This window comes from Rutilus rutilus (assembly GCF_951802725.1).
Source record: "Rutilus rutilus genome assembly, chromosome: 14".
NCBI lineage: Eukaryota > Metazoa > Chordata > Actinopteri > Cypriniformes > Leuciscidae > Rutilus > Rutilus rutilus.
In genome coordinates this window covers 3,827,501-3,843,093 of record NC_140219.1, presented here as the reverse complement: position 1 = coordinate 3,843,093, position 15,593 = coordinate 3,827,501, and the positions used below count along the sequence as shown (strand labels likewise).

Below are 15,593 nucleotides of genomic sequence, written 5' to 3'. Positions count from 1 at the left end.
CTGTGCTCTGTGCGGCTCTGGATGGGAGTGTCACGTCACACACACACACACACACACACACACTGAAGGAGGAAGCGCTCGCGCTGCACGGATGAAGAATGAAATCTGCATCTCTTCTTCTTCTTCTCATCTGACGTGTGTGTGTTTTCACCCTCATGATGGCGAGACTGAGCGAACACGGGATCCGGCTGAGCTCTGTGTGTATCTTTCTTATCTTCTCTAAAGTCTTTCTCACGCACTACCATATACTTTACTTGTATTATATTGCGTAATGTTGTTTTTATAGATGAGCCCGTCGTACCTGGAGAGCAACTCCACCAGTCACACATGGCCCTTCAGTGCGGTCGCTGAACTCATCGGTGAGCGAAACACTCGTGCATTTATGATCGCAGGAACAACTCTGTTTAGTCAGGAACCGATGGTGCTTTCGGTTTAAACTTCCGCGAAATCTAATGCGCGCAATAAATGCGCACCTGTTGCGCGCAAAATAACGCTTTAATCATGATTAATGGAGTGATGTTAAAACGAAACAGAAATAATGCATTTTGGATCTTAGTATCGAGCGCACTCGCTGGGTGGATCTGAACACATGTCTGAGTGTCAATGACCTTGATAACAAAATCATTTCTGTTGCAAGCAAAACTAAGCTCATCGGTTCGTGTCACACAGCGAATGCTTCAACTTATACAAATGTAATGCTGTTTGCGTAAATGTCAAATGCAGAAATATTAAAGCAAGTTGCATTAATGCAAAGACGCGCACTTTACACGCAAAACAAAAGCTGAAACTATAGATGCAGTGTTGAAAATGAAGACAAAGTATCGTGTCACTTTGTGTTGTGAAACATGTTGACAGTTAATGTGATGAAGTACACCTGTGGTTACTCTGCTGTGATAGATAGATGGTTCGTGCTGATGGAAATGCGTGACACTTTCAGGATCGGATCTCAGTTCCGTTAGAGACAGGAAACTGGCGTTCTTAACATGGAGACGATGGTGAAATATCTCGAAATGTGCTTATCTTTCATCACTTAATAATCAAGATATGAGGTTTAACAAAATCCGTCTTAATGCTTGCAGTTTCCCCTCTACATCCTGTTAAACGTCTGTGTGTCTGGTTTTAGTTTGTAGGCTATAGGTTATATTTAGAGTTCTGCATTTTTTGCAACAGCTTGCAGTTTAAGAGGAAAAAAAAAGGGAAAATGATTTTCATGTCAAATTGCATTGCCAAAGAAAAAAGTAAGGCAAACGTCGAGCATGTCAATAATGCAACCGCATATTATTATTTTTTCTCAAATTATTTGAAAAATCTAAATTCTCATCGTAGATAATGCATCTGACCCGGGCGTCACAGCCAAGAACATCTGGATAGATGTTGTGACGCTCAGAGAACAGCTGTGCCTCAGTTTTATGGACAATGGCAGTGGAATGACGCCCAACAAACTGCACAAAATGCTCAGGTGCGTGAAAACACACACACACCAATGACGCCTTAAATCACGCATCTTGTTGAGGAGAGACATTTCTAAAGGTGGCGAAGCTGAATCTTTCTTTCTCCTTGCAGTTTTGGGTTCACAGAGAAAGGCTCTGGTAAAAGCAGCCATCAGCCCATCGGTGTGTACGGAAACGGATTTAAATCGGGCTCGATGCGTCTGGGCCGAGATGCTCTGATCTTCACGAAGAACGGAGGCTGTCAGAGCGTAGGCTTGCTGTCTCAAAGCTTCTTACAGGCTATTAAAGCTCAGGCCGTGATCGTGCCCATCGCCCCCTTCAACCAACAGACCAATATCCTTCAGTTCGTATAATCCAGAACGGATCTCTCAGCCCAAGATCCGACTAGTTAAACATTTTTCTGTATGCAATTCTAAAGAAAAAAAATCAGATGCATGGATTTGTTTTGCATGTTTTGCACTCTATGCATGCAGACTGTAAGCGGACGTTCATGTCCGTCAAAGCATGGCCCTTAACTCCCATCTCACAGACGCTGGTGGTGACGGAGGACTCGGAGGCCAGTCTGAGAGCCATCCTGAAATATTCTCTCTTCCAGAGCGAGTCTGAGCTACAAGAGCAGCTGGACTCCATTCAGGGAAAGAAAGGAACCAAGATACTCATCTGGAACATCCGCAGGTCTGTGGCACAGTGCACTTTTCTAACTACTTTGTGCCAGAGTCGTAGTGATAGGTGAAGATGACGTCAACGAGCAAATGCAAGACAGAAGAACCATTATGTATAGTTTCGGGATTCATTTGCATGTGATTTAAATGTTGCGCACAGGGGAGTGCACGGACTCTGCCGGAACAACACACTCCTGATTTGTGTTTGTTTTGAATATAACCCTGAACTGCTTAGTTTAACAAATCAAGTTATTTTAAGCACACAAAAAGCATGCAATTCTCTAGATTAAAGCTAGATTAGAAAGCGAGCTAGAGAAGAGGAGACATGCATAGAAGACTAATTAGTAAGTACCAATGTTTATTAGACACCTTCCTTGCTAGATTAAATACAAACATGCAAGTATGTTTGATAAACTGATAAGGTGTGATAAACTGGATAAAACTTTAAATGCGCTTTATAGAGAAAATGCACTTCTGTTATTTGAATGCTTTCTAAATGTCAAACCAAAAGTTATACTACAGGGCTGCTGAATGCTTGAATCTGATTGGTTGATGAACGGTGTGCGGTTATTTTCAGCGAAACTCACGGCTAAAGTAGTTCCAGCAGGTCTTGACCGCATTACAGTTTCATATCACTCCGTCAAATGATTTCAGTTATTTCAAAGGTCTTTACAGCCGACAACAGCAGAAGAACCAAAACTCACAACCACACTGACCAATCAAATAAATATAGTAAACAATAGGATAAAAACAACTATTTATTTCCTTGTTTTTCGCTACAAAATGACATTTTATTATGTACAGAAAGCACATACTCTCTTTCTCCCACTCAAACGCACACACATACAGTACGGACACACGCTCACACAGAAATATAGAAATATAGTGAATAGAAAAATAGTTTAGCAATTTAAAGCGTAACTCTCGCCAAAATGCAACCTAGGGTCTTTTTGTTAATCTACCCGAGGCAAACTTTCGTTTAAAAGCATAATTAGGATTGAAACGCCACTTTTAAGATTGACCGTATTTTCGTTTTCGGTCAAATTGCCTTTTGAATGGGAGTGAATGGGGCACGACTGTGATAGCATCAAAATCACTATTTTTAAAACACTAAGAAGGCTCGACACAACATGAAACTGTGCTCTTAGTATCACCAGAGGCTCTACACATGAACTCCAGCACTGAGAACATTGTTTGTGTACACAGAGTTTACTAAAGAGAAAGATTTTGAACAACTCACTGTGTTTCCGTCCGCCGGCATTTTGACAGTCAAAAATAGTCGATCTCCGAATGCAAATGAACTGACTCTGAATTTTAGTATTGCTTCTTATATGAGCATTTTCAAATACAAGGTCAATATTGATTTTCACTAACGACAAAACAACAATTTATCCGTGAAATTATATGGAACTAAGCTTTAGGAGCTTTCCATCTTTACTCTCCTCATGTTACGTTGCATTCGGAGATCGACTATTTTTGACTGTCAAAATGCCAGCGGACAACAGCTACAGAGAGTTGTTCAAAATCCAGCACAGTTTCATGTTGTGTCGAGCCTTCTTAGTGTTTTAAAAATAGCGATTTTGATGCTATCATAGTCGTGCCCCAAGCACTCCCATTCAAAAGGCAATTTGACCGAAAACGAAAATACGGTCAAACTTAAAAGTGGCGTTTCCATTCTAATTATGCTTTTTTCACAAAAAGAGCCTAGGTTGCATTTTAGAGAGAGTTACGCTTTAAAAGCTACATGACTTTACCACTCTCTAGCGCGGTAATAACAGCGCTGTTCTTGAAGCAGATAAACTTACAGTTTCACTATTAGTAGAAACACTGTTCAGAGACGCACAGACTCTGGTAATTCACACACACTTAATCTCTCTCTATCTAATAACTGCATTAATAACTGCTATAAATGGCTAAAGCCTCCATTACTAGCTCTTAAATGACGTTTTAAAAATTAGCAATTGAGGATTGGCATGATGGAAGTCTATTCTGGAAATCTAACCTTTTCCATTTTATACCACAGAAATAAAGATGAAAATCCAGAGTTTGACTTTGACACCGATGCGGAGGACATCCGTCTGCCGGAGATTCGAACGGAGGAGATGCAGGGAAAATGGAGGAGAGATTACAGGCAGCGCAGAGACAGTAACAACGTTCCTGAGATGGAGTTTTCTCTCAGAGTGAGTGAGAGAACGAGAGAGAGAGAGAGAGAGAGAGAGAGAGAGAGAGAGAGAGAGAGACAGCCGACAGAGCAAAACTTCCTGATATTTATGGCCTGTGGTTGTTTTACAGTGTGAATGCAAATGTGTCTGTGTGTGTGTGTGTGTGTGTGTGTCTGTGTGTGTGTGTGTGTGTGTGTGTGTGAATTTTAGGTGGAGCTGAGAGGACGTTAATACAGTTGTGAAAGTTGAGACTTTAACTTTGTGTTGCAGAGATGAAATGAAATGAAAGCCAGAGCTACAATCTTCACAATCGGGAGAATTTTTTAATAGTTACAAAATATTTTCCCCAAATGTAAACACTGTCTTCACATGTGAAATAATTTACAGTCCTTTCCTTCTTATAGAGCGCCTTATTCCTGCGCCCCATGACGCTTTGCGCGACTTCTGTTAAGCTGTAAACAATCAGTGAAACGCTCGCTCTATGAACGCAATACGGTAAAAAACGTCACAGTGAGATGATATTAATCTACTCACCCTTCAACCATCGAACATTAAAAGGACATTTAAAAGAGTAAAAGCATCAACAAGGTATTTCAACAGATCAAATAACCCCAAAAGCACGGGTCTTTCCACAGCAATAACGGACGGGTTAAATTTCACTGTGTAGTCTGTATTATTATGTAACTTATGTTGCCTTAATCAAAAATGTTAATTAACTTCAGCATTACGTGATACTATTTCAAAGTGATTTCCGTCATTTTGACAGATTATAAATTGCATTTACCTGTGAAAACAAACCTGGAAAGAGACGTGAGGATTTGAGGAGAATAACGAGAGATTCTTCGTGCATTCCAGTGAATTATTAATGGGATATATCGTAAATTAAATTCGGGAGAACAGACCACAAATGTGCAGGATATGTTGTCCTTTTTCACAGCGGATTGCAAAGGGAAAAAAGAAAATCTCGAGGAAAAGAAAGCAGCGACTGAAAAGAGCTCAAGCCATAGATATTCTTGTTATAACACCTTAAAGGGGTCATATAATGCCATTTTTGTACAAGCTAATATGATTCTTTAGGGTCTAAATTAAAAGTTTGTAATATACTTTAATTAAAAATTCTCATTTTTTCTCGTTTGTGAAGCTGTCTGGTGTGAAATGATTCCCGCAAACATGAAAGCACAGATGATCGTGGGGAATCCCCGTGAGGGAATCCCCGCATCAATCCTTTGGGCATATCCTTCAAAAACAAAACTCAGCCACTGCTTCTTCAATGGCTCGGATTTAGGAACATCCAAATGACTGCTGTGTTCCTTATTACATCCAAGAACAGAACACCACAATCGCTTAGACGCCGTTCTACTCCAGCATATCAACAATGGCGGACTACTATGAGGACGGCTGTCACAGCTTGCTCAGGGCGGGTCTTGTGTTGAAACACGGCTGTCAATCACAATAGCGGGAGGGGCGTACGATCTTATGACGTCACAATATCGAACGGCTTGATTTCAGAGATGGTCAAACATATAAGGAGATTAAAACAAAACCACTGGATGGATTTTTATCATGATAGGATGGTTGTGTACAGGCACTGCCAACAGACATTTCAGTGCAATCAACTTGTAAAAGTGCATGTACCATTATATGACCCCTTTAAAATAACAAGTATAACGACATTCTCATGATGTCTGAAAATAAATCAGTCAGCTCATCCAGTCTGCTTTATTTGTAGGGAAACCTTATGATTTGAAATGATTCGTTTCAGCCTTTTTGAATGGATGTTCCCCAAACCGGAAGTGCCTCCCATAATTCAAAACGCAGGAATAAGGTGGATAGGATTTTTCCATTGGCTTTTGGATTATAGTGGAATATAAGCTCTGTGAGCAACAGAAGAATCAAGTAATTCATTGATCACTGACGTCTAAATGTTATCTAAATAACTTCGGACGTGCGTTAATGTATTAAACGTGGAAAAGTTCTGAACGAGTCGTTTTTGTAGCTTAGTTTCTAAAGACCTTACGTAGCCCCGCCCCTTTTCAGCGCGGCGCTCGTTGTCTTTTGACTTCCGGTCTGTATTTTCACAGCGATTCTGCGTGTTTATTAATGATAATTGGACCAGGGAGGAACTTTTGAATATGTGTTTTATCTCAAAAGATCAAGGACAGTTTGATATGAGCCCTTTGAAACATGAACACTAACACAAATGCACTGTAATTCCTCTCTCTGTCACTGCAGGCGTATCTCAGTATACTTTACCTGAAGCCCAGGATTCAGATCATTTTGAGACAGAAGAAAGTTCAGACTAAGCTGGTCGCCAAGAGTCTGTCAATGATTGAGAACGACGTCTATAAACCCCAATTCATTGTATCCTTACATTTCCCCTCAAAACCTGTTTCTGTGTTTTACATGCAAAGCAGGTTATGTGAATCAACTTAAATAATTGTTTTAGTTTGGTTATTTGTTTTGTCTTTTCCCATCATTCCCCAGTCCAGCTCGTTTAGACATGTACGTTTCCTTTAAATGCAACCGCTCAGAACGAGAGAGTGAAAATAACTTTTGGATTCAACCTGAAAAACAAGGAGCACTTTGGAATTATGATGTACCATAAAAACAGACTGATAAAGGCCTATGAGAAGGTTGGCTGCCAAATCAAGGTACTGGATTCATTAATCTGCAAAAAAAAAAAAAAGCTAAAATGCCTGTTATACATTTCATTTTTTTATTATCCATTCCTCAAGATTTTACAGATATTGTGATATTTTTAAGACAATAACTGGCCATTTGGTGTAAGTATCATTGTCTTTGACTTCCTCTCTCTCTCTCTCTCTCTCTCTCCTTTAAGTCATCAGGTCAAAGGTCAGGGGTCGGGGTCATCGGAGTGATTGAGTGTAACTTCCTCAAACCTGCTCATAACAAGCAGGATTTTGAGTACACCAAAGAGTACAGGTGCATTTCTGCCGCTCACCATTAACTGTCACATGCGACGCCACACCGGCTCGGACAGATCCTCAATTGAGCAGGACTGACATTCTCACTAGATTCAGATTCAAAACAATGGGTTTAAGTAGTTACTACACATCCTATTATTTAATATACAAAGCAAACATACAAACGTATATTTTTTTTGCATATATAAACTTAGCTGTTTTCTCCCTAAATTGTTTATATTGCACTACTGTAGAATGCCTGAGCCTCAATCTAAGGATTTCAATGTGCAAATTGTCACTGACATTTGCATGCATGACAAATAAACTTGAAACTGAAACAGAGTTAACTATATAAGTCAAAAAAATGTCAGTACATTTATTTTTTTATTTTTTTAATTGGAATTTTATATAATTTCATATAAAAAATAATCATTATATAATTTCAATTGTATATAATTTCAGAAAGTAAAATAAAAATTATATATATATATATATATATATATGCAACAGATATGTTGTGATCAACTTTTAAATATTAAAAATAAAATACAATAAAATATTTAAAAAATTATATACATTTTATATAAAATATTTATAATGTATATGTAACAGATATGTTTTGATCAACTTTAAAATATTAAAAGTAAAATATCAAAAAATGTATATATATTTAATATAAAGTATTTTTAATTGTGTGTGTAATTGTGTATATATTTTAATATATATATATATATATATATATATATGTGTGTGTGTGTGTGTGTAACGTTCTGATCAACTTTAAAATATTAAAAATAAGATAAAAATATTAAAAAAGTATATTATATTTCATATAAAATATTTTTAATTGTGTGTGTGTATATATATATATACACACTTGTGCTGTCAAATCGATTAATCGTGATTAATCGCATCTAACAAAAGTTTGTAAATATATCTATATATATACACAAACAAACATATACAAAAACTTTTATGTTAGATGTGATTAATCGTGATTAATCTATTTGACAGCGCTAATATATACATACATACAATATATATATTTAATGTATACATATATTAAAGGGTTAGTTCACCCAAAAATGAAAGTTCTGTCAGTAATTACTCACCCTCATGTTGTTCCAACCGCGTAAGACCTTCGTTCATCTTCGGAACACAAATTAAGATATTTTTGATGAAATCTGAGCCATGTCTCACTCCTCCATAGGCTTCTATGTGACCGAAACTTGCTGGCCCAGAAAAATAATTAAAGAGATCGATAATATAGTCCAAGTGACTACAGTGGCTCAATCTTAAGTATATCAAGCGACGAGAATACTTTTTGTGCGCAAAAACAAACAAAAATAACTACTTTATTCCACTTTTCATTTCCTTCTCTCTGGCCCTCGTAGTGTTTTTGCGCTGCGCGTCTGTGTTGCACGTCATCACGCAACACACACATGACCGGCGTCGGCCAATAGTGAGCCTACGTGGTGACGTGTAACACAGACGCGCTGCGCAAAAACACTACGCGAACCAACTAGAGGTCCAGAGAGAAGGAAATGAATAGTGGAATAAAGTCGTTATTTTTGTTTGTTTTTGCGCACAAAAAGTATTGATATACTTCGCTTGATATACTTAAGATTGAGCCACTGGAGTTACTTGGACTATATTAACGATCTCTTTAATAACTTTTCTGGGCCAGCAAGTTTCGGTCACATAGAAGCCTATGGAGGAGTGAAACATGGCTCAGATTTCATCAAAAATAGCTTAATTTGTGTTCCGAAGATGAACGAAGGTCTTACGCGGTTGGAATAACATGAGGGTGAGTAATTACTGACAGAATTTAAATTTTTGGGTGAACTAACCCTTTAAATACATATATTGTATTGTTGTCATTTTTAAATTAATATTTCCATATTTCCATTTTAACCGCATTTTTTCCTGCTTTTCTCATAGACTTACACTTGCTGCTCTTGGTCTCAAACTGAATGACTACTGGCGCGAAAAGAAGGAAAAGAAAGCAAAAGAGAGAGAGTTTCAAGCCTTAGAGAGAGAAAGCAAAGAAGGAGATACTGAGGAAAACGAGGAAGAGGATGATGAAGAGGAGGAAGAACAAGAAGTGTATGGTTGTTTTCCTCCTAAAACGTTCACACAACAGGTTTCTCATATCTGCGTTGCTCTGTTGGTGAGAGTTTAACCATCTGTCAGTCAGATGGCCAGAATAGCACCAACCTCTCTGAAGCGTGGGTTTGTGGGTAAAAAATGAGAGATGGTGCAACTTGGCTTACTAAAAACTGACAATTTGTCTGTTAGACCACAAACCTCGCACATACATGCATCACAGAAAACACTCACAGAAAAGGCGTCTTGTGATGACAGAGGTCGAGTTGAGCTGTTAAATGCAGGTGGGCGGCGCTGAGAAATGTGAAACTGTTAATCACACGGATAAAGTGATAGCATCTGTGATGTCTGAGTAAACCATGCAACAGCTAAAGCAAATGCGACTCGCATGAATTGATCACACATTTGCATCAAGGTTTAGCATTTATCTAACAATTTTATTTGTTTCAGAATGTTCTGAGAACATTTAAAAGTAGCATTGCCATAATGTTTGCAAAATAATAAAAAATGGTCCCCAGCATCCAAAACATCAGTAATGCTGGATTTTACAGCAGGATTGACAAAGCCCAATAGGATTTTTCCATTGGCTTTTGGATTATTGCGGAAAATAAGTTCTGTGATCAACAAAAGTTGATGATTCTTACACATTTTGTTCATCCTGATATGAATATTGAAGTATAAATACAATCGGCAGAAGTCAAAAACACTAGTGTTCAGCACAGACCTTATTTAAGGCATTTAAAGGGGTGGTATAATGCCCTTTTCACAAGATGTAAAATAAGTCTCTGATGTCCTCAGAGTGTGTGTGTGAAGTTTTAGCTCAAAATACCCCACAGATCATTTTATATAGCATGTTAAAATTGTCACTTTTTGAGGGTGAGCAAAACCGCACGTTTTTTGTGTGTGTCCCTTTAAATGCAAATGAGCTGCTGCTCCCGGCACAGCGGGCAGAGCTTTAAGAGCTTGTCTGTGTGTGTGTGTGTGTGTGTGTGTGTGTGTGTGTGTGTGTGTGTGTGTGTGTGTGTGTTAGCAGCTCCGATTACCTCTCACAGACACGCCCTGAACATTTCAAAACCCTTTAGCCTCTTTTATGTTCAAACCGGAGTCAGAAAGGAGAGACTCAAGAAGAAGTGACAACATGTAGACAACATTTCTGAATGATTAGTTGATGAATTTATGTAGCCTATGTGTAGTTGTCTTCTAGTCATTGATTAGCATATTCTGTCTTGATAATCTATAAATCGTGTTCAGGGGGCGGGGTTTATGCAAATTTTAGGGTTAAGGTTAGGGTTTTGGCCTATAAAGATGAACACCACCTGCCTTTAACACGCAATAAATCAGGGTTGAACTAATGGATAGTGGCTATTTTTTTTTTAAAAGGGACAAGCCCCAACTTTCTGTTTCAACTGGAAATACATCAACATATGAACAAACCTGCATTATTTCATGAAAGATCTCCTCAGAACATCAGATCAGACTCTGTATTAACGGGTTTCTTCTGTCCACAGGGATGTGACGTGGATTCAGTGTGAGGAGTGTCTGAAATGGAGAGGGATCTCCACTCACCTGTTCGCTGGAAGCGTTCCTGATCCGTTCAGATGCTGCATGCACCCCATCCCACGCTTACGGTCAGTCTGAGCCCATCTGATCCAGTTCTGAAATTCAAGAACGCAATACTAGTAGTCTATTCAACGTCATATCAATGTTCACTGTGTGCAATAAGCAAGTGCATGCACAATAAGCAATTTTTCTGTGTCCCTGCGTTCAACCAGAGCACACTTGTGGGAAGGAAATCGTGTATCCCACAATACAATGCGCTCGACCTGACCTGTCAGTTTCCATGTGACAAAAGAACTGCGAATATTATACACATTTTTTTAAATCTCTATCATGACTTGTTATCTGATTAAACTGACAAAACCACAAGGAGGACCAAAAGAAAAAGCAAAATAATATTTGTTTCAGAGATAAGTGGAATTAAAGGACAATTCCGGCGCAGAATGAACCTAGGGGTTAATAACACATGGGTACCGAGTCGACCGTTCTCTGGGATGTGTTTTCATGCTAATCGAATGTACCCAGTTTTAGCTCGAACCACTGATTAGCTTATAACGCTAGTATATGGGCCATTCTACAGAATTGGTGCAAACTGCTGTCCCTCATCCAAAAAACACATTTGAAAAGCATTTAATTATTAAAATCTTAGATGTTTACTAAGATCCTTCAATTATCTATTGAAACCCACAATAATATTTAAGATATCAGTAAGCTTTATATATATAAAATCATAATTTATGGGCTACTTTCAATTAGGAGGTGGCTGTCCCAAACCCTAACCCCTAAATTTCAACTTGTGAAAATGATATTGAAAAATTTTTTGCAAATTTTTCCATTCTTGTTTAAAAAAAAATATTTTTGTTTTTTTAAAAAAAATGAAGTTAAAAAAAATATTTATTTTATATTTTATTTTTAAATCATGAAACTTTATCAAAAAAAAACATGTCCCGCATTTTCATGTCACTACCAAAACAGTGAATGTTGTAGTCCATTGGCTGAGACTGATTTTAACCACACTCCTACATTTTTGATCAGGAAATATTCCTGTGTCCCTCTCTCTCATGTGCTATATGGTGAGTAGATTGATCCCATCATTTTGAGGTAAATGTGTTCTAAAGTCTAAAAATCTGTGTGTAACTTTAAGGAATGTCACTACCAAACTCATTTTTTCTGCTATTGAGAATTTTTTTTTGGATGTTATTCCATAAAATTTAGTTGTTATATGTGTTCAACTGTTCTGACCAGTGATTGCTAACCATGTGCTGATTAGCATCTTCGAGCTAGGCTCAAAAGTATCTAAAATTGTCACTACCAAAACAGTCACAACCGAAACATTTTCTTGAAGTTTCGGTTGTGACATTGTTTTGGTAGTGACAAAAGGGAACACATAATCCTTTATTTGGAGGAATAAACTACATTTTAGTACAGTTATGCAAATAATTACTACTGTAGTATGTTTTAGTAGTGTTTTAGTATGCAATATTCTGTTAAAATTCTGTAATGTGATGAGGTTACAATTACTTAAGGTTGCAGTCCATGATACTAGCTTAGGTGTAAGGTTGTTGTCAGTAATGTTAATTTATATGATTAACTTGACAGGGAGAATGACATAAAACACCAACATGCCTAAAAAAAATTGAAAAACTACAACAGAGAGACAGAGAGAATACAAACAAAGGTTGAGGGAAGACCCAGTGAAGTACGAGGAATACTTAAGGAAAGAAAGAGAAAGAAATAAGAAACGAAGGGAAGAAGGAAAGTTGAAGAGTATCAGTGAATTACCTGACAGGGAGCAAAGAGATGTCAGAAAAGCATGGAGGAAAAGACACAGGATGATGGTGAAAAGACAAAAAGAGGTGGAGACATTTTGCAGGGCTTCCACACCACCTAGCACTTCCAGTGAGGGTGATCAGACACCAGTACACACACACACACACACACACACACACACACACACACACACACACACACACACACACACACACAGTTCAGTGGTTCTGGAGATTTATCTGAATGAGGAAAATTATTCTGAAATTAATGTTTTATGTACACACACACACACACACACACACACACACACACACACACACACACACACACACACACACAGTTCAGTGGTTCTGGAGATTTATCTGAATGACTCATAAACAAAATGTTGAAAATGTGCAAATAAAACAAAGTGGTTCTGAGTCTACATTGTAAGTTGTTGTTTTTTTGGGAAGAAAAATCTAGGAGCATACCTCTTCTCACTTGCACCTCAAGACCCAAAGTATAGAATAGCTCTAGGTGTTCTTATAAGATATTTACTGTCAGATGTGTGTCTGCTATATGTACTGACTGCATATGTGCATCATAGTTATTTATTTATATTAACATAAAATGTGGACAGTCTGATTCAGCCATGGCAAACTAATTATTGTGGTCACTACCAAAACATTACTGTCACTACCAAAAATGTGCAGTCACTACCGTAACATGGGATGTTTTGTCAAAAATAAAGTATATTGAATTATCAACTAAGATGTTATGATAGTGTTTGGTTCAATGCATATTCAAACTAATGAATCCTTAACTTTGAAATCAATACGATAAACTTTATGCCTTCTACAAAGAAAGATTGGGTTCAAAATACAACAAATCTCATAAATCACACTTAAAATATTATTAAAATTATAATCTTTATTGATTTAACCAGTAAAAATATTTTTTAAAAATAGAAAAAATATATATTTATAAGGTAGATGTAAACAAAATCTTAATAGGTCATTATAAGCCTTCTTAATAAATTATTTAATATTGTGTTTCGGTAGTGACAAATTTGGGGAGAAGGAAAATATTCCAGCATTTTCTGAAAATACAATATGAGAATTAACTGCACAATTACTAGAAAAGCGTACCTTGGATATTATACAATTTGCATACATGCAAAATTTGTGGGAAAAAACAAAAAAAATTCAAGATGTTTCCAACTCTGACTTTGCACCAATTCTGTAGAATGGCCCATATAGGGCATAGAGTAAGTGAAAAGAAATCGCTAACGTTAGTTAATACCACTAACAAGGCTCAAAATAGCCATTTAATACATGCAAACCGATGTGTTTCTACATGCAAACCGAAGCATTGAGAACTTTGTAAGTGTACAGACAGTTTAATAAGAAGATACTTTATAAAGACAGTACACTTCACGATCTTTGGAAAACAGTCTCGACCAGTCGAACCACGAACCCTGTGCTAAGTGAGCTGGTCGATAGGAATTACCAGATAATGTCTAATAAGGTTGAGACGTAAACTTCTCAGTAAACTTCCGGCTTCTGAACTGGTTGTAGTTCCACTCTGGTTCCATAAGAGGGCGCTCACAGGACGAGTGCAGAATGAATGGAGGTCTATGGCGCTGTTAGGGCTGTAATCAACCAAAGAAAATCTTGGTCGACTGAAGTCCTGAAATGTTCGACTAAAAATTATGTAAAAAAAAACAAACGTTAAATTAATTAGCTGCGCACTGTGCACAGTACTTGGTAGCCTTGTTGTCCGCCTAAATGAATTATAAATAAACATAAAAAACTAGTAGGCTATTTGCAGTATATTAAATCGTTTTTGACCAAATTATTTTGCACTGAAATGAGTCTGACACACGAGTCTGTCGGCTCTGACAGCGTTGCATCACGTGCACCTGCGCAATATCATAGCCTATGATTTCCGAAAATAGTGCTATGTTGTCAACTAGTGATATCATCACAAGAACTTTTGAGGAATATGCAACATAATTTAGACAATTGTTTTTTGTCATATGTATTATAACAACTGACAGACACTATCATTTCAGCCGCTCTGTGGAGCTCAGCTTCGCGGCTGAGACACGAATAGACTATTAGCTTTTAAAAAAAATGCTACCACACTGCCGATGTCTTTGTTGACATGGTAGAAGAGGACTGACTGACTATGAATTAAACGCTCTCACAATTAAATAAATAATATTCAGAAAACCTACTAGTAGCCTACTTTCTTCAATCTGTCTCTCTTCTCCAGTGGGTTGGGCTAATCCAAAAGAAGTGAAAACAAGGGGGGTGTTCTGAAGACAGACTGTTACCTGTGAAACAGGGGTGCTCTGAAAACACCCCCATCAGCAATTAGTGCTTTCCACCTGATGAAATGAACGCGGCAAAACTGATGAAATGAACGCGGCAAAAAATCGACCAATCAGAATTTTGGTCGAGCCAGAACGTATCGACCAAATAATCGACTAATCGACTGGGAGATTACAGCCCTAGGCGCTATAGCCCTCAAAATCCACTTTTCTCAGGATATAATTTTTTGTCTAGTAATTTGAATGTTGTATTCGAAAGGTGATGCAAAGAAATTACACATTGCTGGGTGTTAGATTTTTTTGTCACTTATTTGCTTTAAAAAGTCTTTTAAAATGTCAATGACGTCATACACATCGTACGACCAGAGATACTGCTTTACGGCAATCCTTCAGTCACTCTGGTGCTTTCGCGCTCTGCACTTTCTTTTCTCTCGAGGCATCGACAACACAGCTGACACAGGTAAACACACACAGCTGACACAGGTAAACACACACAGCTGACACAGGTAAACACACACAGCTGACACAGGTAAACACACACAGCTGACACAGGTAAATACACGTGCTAGACGAGTTTTTGTTTTGTTTGTTTCTGTTCCCGCTTCGGATACCACGATGCCATCAAGCGGTATCTCTGGTCGTAATCA

General features: G+C 37.8%; 1 protein-coding gene across 1 annotated transcript in view; it reads left to right on the top strand.

Moving 5' to 3' along the window:
- Positions 1-39: 39 nt before the first annotated feature.
- LOC311303863 (MORC family CW-type zinc finger protein 3) overlaps positions 40-15,593 on the top strand; it is a 27,545-nt gene continuing 11,991 nt past the window's right edge. The window contains exons 1-11 of the mRNA XM_084430578.1: positions 40-197; positions 287-359; positions 1,327-1,459; positions 1,564-1,785; positions 1,980-2,126; positions 4,137-4,293; positions 6,508-6,636; positions 6,807-6,926; positions 7,115-7,218; positions 9,141-9,305; positions 10,814-10,933. Coding sequence (XP_084286704.1) covers positions 156-197; positions 287-359; positions 1,327-1,459; positions 1,564-1,785; positions 1,980-2,126; positions 4,137-4,293; positions 6,508-6,636; positions 6,807-6,926; positions 7,115-7,218; positions 9,141-9,305; positions 10,814-10,933 — 1,412 coding nt within the window. The 5' untranslated portion in view covers positions 40-155. The remainder of the gene's footprint in view (positions 198-286; positions 360-1,326; positions 1,460-1,563; positions 1,786-1,979; positions 2,127-4,136; positions 4,294-6,507; positions 6,637-6,806; positions 6,927-7,114; positions 7,219-9,140; positions 9,306-10,813; positions 10,934-15,593) is intronic.